General features: G+C 48.0%; 1 protein-coding gene across 3 annotated transcripts in view; it reads left to right on the top strand.

The window, feature by feature from the left end:
* The window catches only part of LRP8 (LDL receptor related protein 8), a 74,639-nt gene extending 65,509 nt beyond the window's left edge, over nt 1-9,130 (top strand). For 2 of the 3 annotated variants that reach the window (XM_044914032.1, XM_021683916.1), the window contains 3 exons: nt 1,557-1,625; nt 5,372-5,544; nt 9,010-9,130. In XM_044914032.1, the coding sequence (XP_044769967.1) occupies nt 1,557-1,625; nt 5,372-5,544; nt 9,010-9,048 (281 nt within the window). In that variant the 3' untranslated portion in view covers nt 9,049-9,130. Of the gene's footprint in view, nt 1-1,556; nt 1,626-5,371; nt 5,545-6,518; nt 6,696-9,009 lie in introns of all 3 variants that reach the window. The other variant, XM_021683915.1, reaches the window with a different exon arrangement.
* The last annotated feature ends 265 nt before the right edge of the window (nt 9,131-9,395 follow it).

The raw sequence follows: 9,395 nt of genomic DNA, 5'->3' as shown, positions 1-9,395 counted from the left end.
GGGGAGGGGGGGGGGGGGGGGGGGGGGGGTGGGATATGTGGAAGAAGAGATCATACCAGAGCAGAAACTTGGACCTCTCTGAGGAAGCAGGTAGAGGTGCCCACCTATGATTTAGGAGTCTCAGGTGCCCCTACCTTGTAGAGGGTCCTGTGGGAAGCCACCTCCCTATCTCTGAGCCTCAGTTTCTTCACCTACGAAGTGGGAATGATAATTACCCTTCCCCCTCCTGCTTCATGAGATTGCCTGGAGAGACAGAGGAGGTGGTGTAAACAGAAGGGCTCGCATGCAGAGCCTCTGCTCTCTCTGGGCGTGTGCCTGGCTTCACGTGGTACTGACCTGTGGATGTGGGGGTGTCCCTCTGGTCTGGAAACCTCAGAAGCTCTGGTCTCTCTTCTTAGCCCTCTCAGCCAGTTCCCCAGATGGTAATACCGTCACTATGGTCTGCTTGTGCCTCTTTCCAAACCCTGGCATGAAAATAATTATGTTCAGCACTTACGAAGTCATCGGGAGCAGTAACTGTCACGGCCAGAAATGTTCTGTCTCATTAGCCAGCAAATACCTTTTTAATTGAGTCACCTGCCAGGGCGAGTTCACTTAAGAAGATAAACCATCTTTAAAACTTCTTCCCACATGTGGCCCAGAAACCAAGCAGCTTGGTGGCACCTTTCTCATCGGGCCCATCCTGCTGGCAGACGCTGCCTTTGCAGAGTTGAGCGCTCACCCTGAAGTTCAGAGAGGCAGGTGGCGTGAGTTCCAGGCCCTCGCGGCTGGGGCAGAGCTTCGGGAGCTCAGGGTCTCCCCTCCGGCTTCCTGCCGCTCTGGGCCTGCCCCTCGCCGTCCGGGGCTTGCTCAGGCGCAGTGAGCGGGCGGCACTGTTGCTGCAGGCTTCCCAGGCAGGGCCCCCGCTTTGAAGCAGGCAAGGCTGTGCCAGGCACCGGGCGCAGGAAGCTCTCTACGTGAATTATCTCATTTGACCCTCACAGTGTCCCCAGGAGGTGGGTAACGTGCCCACACAAGCAGGAGCGCTGGGATTTGAACCCAGGATGTCTGACCCCGGGAGCCTGTGCTTTTGGTGTATCCCATTGAACTACTTATTGAAAATAAGCTGGTAATGCAGACGGACAGACAGACCGCCCAAGCAACGAGACAGAGCAATAGATATGGGCTGGAGAAGACCGTTGCCTCGGTCAGTCAGCAACATAGAGACCTAAGTGTTTAGTCCGCCAAGCGCCACCCGCACACACAGCTTCCTGGCACGTGGTACTGTGGGAAGGGTAAGGGACTCGGGGCACACGTCCCGGGTTTGGGTCCCAGCTCTGCAGCTTCTCTGTGAGTCCCCAGAACCCCAGTAAGACTCTGTTTCCCCGTGTGTGAAATGAAGATAACCTCTGTCCGAGTTTCGATAGGATCTGGAAAGACTGAATTGTTAGGCCTTAGCCAGGATCCTCACCTTGGAATGAGGGCAAGAAGCAGTTGGGTAGTTCTTACAGCTTGAAGTCAGCAAGGACTTGGGCTCACGGTGATGGAGCGTCATTCTGCACGTTTGTGTTTTGCAGATGGGAATGAAGGCGGCAAGATGGGCTCAACAGTCACTGCTGCGGTCATTGGGATCCTCGTGCCCATGGGTGAGTGTGGCCCCAAGTCTCTAGGGAGATGAGAAAACCCGAGCTCGGGCTCTCGGGAAAAGCACTAGCACGAAACACTTAGCACACTACCTGTCCCATTGAGGAAACTGTGGCTCAGACTTTTTCTGCCCCGGCAGCCTTCTTGCCCACTTCCCAGTGCTGTCATTTGGTTTCTTAGCTTGGCACTTAAGGCCCTTCTGGACCTGGCCCCAGGCAACCGTCCCAATGCTTGTGTAGCTTGTGTACTCTGAAGGGCTTGTGTACTCTGTTTCCCTGATAGAACCCCCTCCGCATGCCGGCCATGTGAAGGTGAACTGCTGGCTCCGTGGGGACAGGGCTGGCGCCTCTCTTGCTCGCCCCTCTCCCCAGCTCCTAGCAGTGGCTGGCACATGGTAGGAAATAAAATATTTGTTGAATTAATGAGGAGCGCTGCTTGCCATTCCTTTAGTAAATTGTGCTGTCTTGCTTCCTTTCTGTTTGGTTTTCAACAAACATTTATCAAGCAGCTGCGATGTAGCAGACTGTGATAAGTGGAGAAAAGGTGGTTAAAAACGAATAACACGGTTCCTGTCCTCCAGAAGTTTAGTCTTGTTGGAGAGACACGCATAACAGATAATTAATTGGACGATGACATGGGAAGTCTAAAATTAAGCCACAGGCAGTGGAAGCGCTGAGGAAGTACTTAACTTGGAATCGGAAGAGAAGGGAAGTGGGCAGGGAAGGTTTCCGAGTGGAAATGACGGGTAATGACTCACGCCAAGTCAGCCCAATGAAGAAGAACCCAGAGCAATCCAAGCAGTGAAAACAGCAGGAAGCAAAGCCAGGAAGGGGAAATAGCATGGGAGAGCGGGTGCGGGTGGGTTTGGAACTAGAAGTTTGATATGGCCAAAATACAACATTTGGTTAAAGCTCACAGAGAACCACAGAGGCTGATTTATTCTCTCCCACCCCGCTGTTCACATAGTGTCCTGAATATGCTGTCTCTTGGACCAGTCTCATCTCTTGGTGGGGTCTTCGAATTGCCACTGCCCATTCATAGGTTGATCTCCCTTGCTTGCCCACGGGCACCTCAGGGACGAGTTCTTTGCCCATTTATCTTGGAAATCCCCAGTGTAGTGGTGAGCTAGTGAGTGAATGTTTTCAAAACTTCTGCACTGTGCAGGGGACTCTGCTGAGTGCCAAGGATCCAGGGAAGAAGAAGATAAAAGACTTTAAGAGCCTTCAGTCTTTAATCAGACTTGGTCCTCAAAAGTGATGCAGGAGTGGTGTTAATGTGTGTTACACCATGCTGTAAGAGCAGCGTGATGCCCTGCTGAGGAGAGGGAGTGGTACTTCCCGAGAAGATGCCGTTTGAATTGGCCTTGAAAGGCTTTAACAGGAAAGATGATGGGGAGACTGTGGCGGGCTGATTTTGAGTAGAGTAAGCGGAAAATACCCTGAACATTGTTTAATGAAAGAGAAGCCCTTTCCTGCCATCCTCTACTCGATAGAAGGGCTTGTGTACTCTGTTTCCCTGATAGAACCCCCTCCGATATCATTAATAGTTTTAATTTCTGCTCTTCTGAGGGGTGAAAGATGAGTATTCCTTCCCTGGCATTTCCCTATGAGGTAGAGTATCTTTTCATAAGCTTAATGGCCATTTACATTTCCTCCTTAATGCATTGCTTATTCCTAGTCTTGTCTGGTTTTTCTGTTGGTTCTGGATCTTATTCTTATTTGTAGAAATATTTATACATAATGAATATTAAACCTTTGTAATATAGGGGTGCCTGGGTGGCTCAGTTGTTAAGCGTCTACCTTCGGCTCAGGTCATGATCCCAGGGTCCTGGGTTCGAGCCCCACATGGGGCTCCCTGCTCAGCAGGAGGCCTGCTTCTCCCTCTCCCACTCCCCCCTGCTTGTGTTCCCTCTCTCGCTGTGTCTCTCTCTGTCAAATAAATAAATAAAATCTAAATAAATAAATAAACCTTTGTAATATATGTTACAGATATTCTCTTCCATACTCCCACTTGATTTTTAAATATATTTGTGCTTCTTTTTGCCACACATAAATTTAAAAATTTTAAGTATCCGATCTGTTCATCTTTTGTGTTACGATTTTTGGGTTTCGTGTTTTGCTTAGGAAGGTCTGCCTCACTGTAAATTATTAAAATATCTCCCCATATATTTTTCTACTAAATATTATTTTATATTTAGACAGCAACCCATTTGGAATTTATTTTAGAGTATGCTGTGACGTAGAGATTTAACTATTTTTTTTCTACCAGCCTCTTTCATTTTCCCAAGACCATTATTGAATAATCCCTTCCTCTGATTTGAATTGTCATCTTTATTATAAACTACACGCCTATCCATACTTTGATCTGCTTCTGGGCTGTTCATTGTCCTTCACCAATTATCTGTCTGTTCTGTATACTGCAAGAACAACTTCACGCTAGGTTTTAATACCTAATAGAGCATTATTGTTCTTGCAATATTTTCTTAGATTTTTTTTTTTCAACTTCTCTTCTAGATAAACTTTAGAATCATCTTAATGATGGAATCTTAGTCTTTGGATATATAAGTTGATGTGGGGAGAATTCACATTTTTACAATATTGAAGCTTCCCATCCAGGAACATGACACTTCTCCCAATTTACTTGAGCCTTCTTTTATATCCTTCTGTAAAATTGTATAGATCAAATAGGACTTGCACAATTCTTGTTAGGTTATTCCAGGTATTTTATAGTTTTTCGTTAAGCTACTGTGAATGTGTTCTTATCCCATTCCATTTTCTAATTGGTTATTGCTGATTAATAAGAAAGCTATTGCCTTTTTTGTTAATTCTTGATGAACTGAAGTTATTTCTAATAGTTTTTCATCTGCTTTTCCAAGATTTTCTGAACATATGGAACTGATAATACTAACACTTTGGTTTCTCCCTCTCCCCTGTGTGTCTTCTTTCATTCCTGATCTGGTCTCACGCCAGAGCTAGGTCTCTGGAACAATAAACAGTAGCGGTGGTGACAGGTGTCCTGGCCTTGTTCCTGTCTTTAATGAGTATCAATGATCACAGTCTTACCAAAGTAAAAAAGTCCCTCTCGAGCAGCCTGGATAGCTGTCATCAGCCTCCACTTGAAAGCTCACAGTGATCCCCTACTATCTTGTGAAGCTGCTTGTCCCATTTTTGCCCAGCTGTGTTAGAGAATGTCCTCCTTTACTCATTCATATGTTCATCAGTTGCACGTCAGAGCCGGTGTCTCCCTGCTGTGTCCCCTTCTAGAGATGCTCCTCTTCTTACAGAGCCCCAGCCCACCATCCACCCTCCATCTGGGGAGAGAATGGTTTTCTCAGAGAATTCCAAGGAAGCCGCAGCGTTAGGACGAAGGTGTGGTGAAGAAATTCACTCATTCACTCAGTACACGTTACTGAGCGAGGCAGAGCGATGAAGACACAGTCCGTGCCCACAAAGAGCTCAGTCTGGTTGGGGGTACACACACATATAAAGTATAGTACCGTGGGCTGGGGGCACACAGGAGGGAGCAGCTGACTGTTCCTCTAGAAGCAGAGGAGACTTTGCGTTTGAGCTGGGTCTTGAAAGATGGGCAGTTAATAAAGGAAGATACAGGAAGCAGCAGAAAAAGGACATGCAGAACCACCTGAGGAACAAGGGGCAGGAAAGTTGGAGAGGGGGCGAGAAATGCCCTGACATCTGAGCGATGGGCTAGAGCCTACTGGAAGTTCAGCGTGCTGTGTCCCTTTCTCCAGCGGTAATAGCCCTGCTGTGCATGAGTGGCTACCTGATCTGGAGAAACTGGAAGCGGAAGAACACCAAAAGCATGAATTTCGACAACCCGGTGTACAGGAAAACAACAGAAGAAGAGGACGAAGATGAGCTCCACATAGGGAGAACTGCTCAGATTGGCCATGTCTATCCTGCAGTAAGTATCCCTTGCTGGAAGAATTCCTTCCTTTCCCCTTCCTTCCTTCCTTCCTCCCTCCCTACCTCCTTCCTTCCAACATTTATCAAGAACCTACCATGCGCCAGACACTATTCTAGGCCCTGGGGACACAGAAATGCTGGGGCAGGTGGTTGGGGTGGAAATGTATCAGGACCACCTCGTAGCTAGAGGCTGTTCCTAGGGTAAAGAAACCAAACGTCTTTCTTTCTGCTGAGTACGTTTTCAGAACCTTTGGCCTGGAAGGGTAACTGTGGCCATGCGATTGAGATGTGTTCATTTCACACAAACACTGTGTGCTGGCTGCAAGCCCAGCGCTGTCCCGGATATGCGCTGTGCACAAGGAAGGAAGCAATGTACCCACTTCCGAGGAGCTGGGGGTGGGTGAGAGTCACTTACTGTCGGACAGCTGTGTGCGAGTGCATTGGTGGAGCTCAGGAGTCTCTCTTCCAGGAAGCTTTCCCTGGTTTCTCTGTTCTTCCACAGCCTCTCTCCGTCCCAGCACCTGTCACACTGTAGTCAACTTGTCTTTTTGCTCATTGGTCTCCCGCCTAGACCGTGAACTCCTTGAGGCCAGGATCGTTGAATTCATCTGTTTCCCTGGGGCCCAGCACAGCATAGCGTACTGGGAGCCAGTACATATTTGCTGAGCAAACGCTGAGGGACCATCAACAAGGGAGCTGTCAATTCTGTTTGGGAAACCAGGCAGGGAATGTCTCCCAGAGGCTGTGATAGATGAACTGTATCCTTGAGAGGTTAATAGCAGTTTTTCAGCAAGAGAAGGAGGAAAATGGCATTCCAGAAAGAAGCAGGTGCAAAGGCTGAGGGGTACAATAGGGCCTGGCTTGTTGGGGGAGCGAGGACCGCCAAGTGTGTGGAGCGGATGTCGTGGTTGTATAGCAGAGTCAGGGGGCTGAGTGTGACCTCCTAGGTCATCCAGTCCATCCCCCTGTCAGGCAATCAGCAGCTTTGATCACCCACTGTGGGCAGAGCCCTGTCTTGGGGAGACCAGAGAACTGGAAGACCCAGCCCCTGCCCTCAAGGAGCTTTTTGTCTTGCCGGGGGAACCAAGGTCACAGCCGCACCAACTCCCGAAGAACCCTCTTTCCGAGCTGCCTGTCGTCAAGTGCAAGGTAGGGCAGCGCCACTCCGAGTCTGAGGGGCTGGTGAGTGAGGGCGTGAGCCTAGGCAGGTGCGGCCCATCCTAGAAGGCGTTCTGGTCCTGGAAGGCTGCAAATTGTAAGCTGGGTGTTGGGGCAAAGAGGAAAGAGGAGTTCACTGTAGTCCGAGGAAGTGGCCCGAGGAAGAAACGATCGCGTATGGAGCAGAGCAGACTGCCTTGCCATGGAAGCACATTATTCATGAAGGGGAGGCATGGGAAATGAAGTTGAGCAAGTGAGGAGGGCTGGCAGATGGCCTTGAGACTTAACTTCGGCCAATCACACAAATAGGTACTTGACCAAGTTTTACAGATTGGGGGTGGGGGGCAGTGGAAGAAGCGTTGAGCTTAGCCTGAGGAGGTGGCTCCCAGTTTCACTGCTCCGTAGCCTTGTGGCCTTAGTCACTTCTCTCTGCTCACTTCTATTTGTAAAGTAAGAATGATAACCCCCATTCTATCTGCTTCCTAAATTCATAGCGTTCAGGTGAGACAGCACAGACTCACTTTTGTGAGTTACAAAGCACTCTACACGCGTCAAGTGGCACTGTGTCCCAAGGAGCAAATAATGCCTCTGGAGGAGCCATTCCTGAGGCATCTAAGGCCCGAGGAATAAGCTCCTGCCGGCTGCAGAGAAATAGAGTAGGAAAGGGAGGAAATGGACATTTAGTGGGAACCTCCTGTGTGTCAGACACAGCTCGGTGTTTGATGTACATTTCCTTGTGTAGTCTTCACAGCAACTTTATAAAGTTGATATGATTAGCCCCATTTTGCAGATGAGGAAACTGAGACTAGAGAATTTGAGTAACTTGCCTAGGGTCACCACTAAGAAGTGGCAGAACCAGGACAAAAACTCCAGGCTGTATGTACACAAAAGTCCATGCTCTTTCCACTTACATCATGGGGTAAATAGCCTGGGAGCTCTGAGAATCGGTATCCTCAACAACCTGTTCTCCCTGCTGTCCTTTTCTCAGGTAGCTCCACCATCACTGCCTTTGGTCTAGAGATCTGTCCTGGAGAGAGAGGGAGGGTAACCGGACTAGAAGAAGAGAGTCTCATTGTCTCTATGTGCCTATGCTGGTAAAGCAAGGCCATGGCATTCACGCAAAACCACAAATAACCCAAAGATGATTTGAAAGGTAGTGGGGTCACTTTTTATTGTCTGTAGCCTGTCCACAGATGGGAAATGCTAGTCTGGTTCTATTTTATTATGCTGGCCAGGTTGATCTAGAATACTCTGGACCCCACGTGTGTTAAGCACTCTACAGAGATGCTCTCGTTTGGTTCCTCAACAACTCTATGTGGTAGGTCCTGTTCTTACTCCCATCTGACAGATGGTAAAACCAAGGTTCAGAGAGGTAAAGTGGTTAGCCCAAATTCACTTAGCTAGGAGGAAGATATTGAAACACCGGGGTCTGCCCAAAGGAGTGTACCCAGGAAATGGAAAAGTGGGAAACAGGATTACAACAGACCCAGTTGGGGAAAGCTAGATGTGTAGCCTGGAGGAGAAAACACTCAGAAGGAAAGGGAGGGAACTCAGACACTGTCTGCAGATTTCAAGGGTTGTCTGTATAGAACTCTCTTGAGTCTAAGAGAACCGGGGAACATCGGAATATTTAGAGAAAGAGATTTCTTGTCAGTAGAGGAAAGAGGTTAAGTCCACTGTCCACTCTTCCAATGGAATAGACCAGCTCAGGGGTTAATGGGCTCAGCCCACTAACGGTCAGCCATTTGTGACAGGGGAAGTCTAGCATCTAATGACTAAAAAGTAGGGTTGAGGGAAAGAGGAATTGAATTTAATTGACCTGTATTGCCTTCCGATTCTGTATAATCAGTTAAGAGGGTTGCGGCAGATCGCCTGCCTAATTGTGACTCACAAGCTAGAGACAAGTAGCTAATGGCCTGGTATTAAACATTTGCCAGAGCTAACCCACTAATGTTGAAAAAACCTAAAATCCTCTAAGGAAGGACTGAGAAACTTGAGATCTCCCCAGCACTCCTTGACAACGAGGCAGAAGAGAATGATGGAGAGAGCAACAGCTCTGGATTCACACAGGTCTGGGTTCAAATTTTAGTTCACCCACTTGCTATGTGATCCAGGACAAATGTTAAAGCTCATTGAGTCTCCGTTTCCTCATCTGTAAAATAAATATGACAAACCTGTCTCTTGGGCTAGTATGAAGATTATGGGAGCTAATGCCTATAAAGTCATAAAATGTCTGCTGCCTGGTGGGGACTCAGTAAATCGCTCCTGTGGGTCTAATGGTGATTTCTTTGCTCTGTCTCCCCAGCGAGTGGCATTAAGCCTTGAAGATGATGGACTGCCCTGAGGATGGGACCACTCCCTTCGTGCCTCATGGAATTCAGTCCCATGCACTACACTCTCTGGATGGTGTATGCCTGGATGAAGGGGTTTCTGTGTATGCGTGTGTGTGTGTGTGTGTGTGTGTGTGTGTGTGTGTGAGATTTCTTTTTAATTTATGTTGCGGAAAGGTAACCACAAAGTTATGATGAACTGCAAACATCCAAAGGATGTGAGAGTTTTTATATGTATAATGTTTTATACACTTTTTAACTGGTTGCACTACCCATGAGGATTTCATGGAATGGCTACTGCTGAGTGACTAACATGATGTACATAACCAAATGGGGCTGATGGTACAGTAGCTTACTCATC

Source organism: Neomonachus schauinslandi, chromosome 4, assembly GCF_002201575.2.
Source record: "Neomonachus schauinslandi chromosome 4, ASM220157v2, whole genome shotgun sequence".
NCBI lineage: Eukaryota > Metazoa > Chordata > Mammalia > Carnivora > Phocidae > Neomonachus > Neomonachus schauinslandi.
This window is presented reverse-complemented; position numbering and strand designations above follow the sequence as displayed.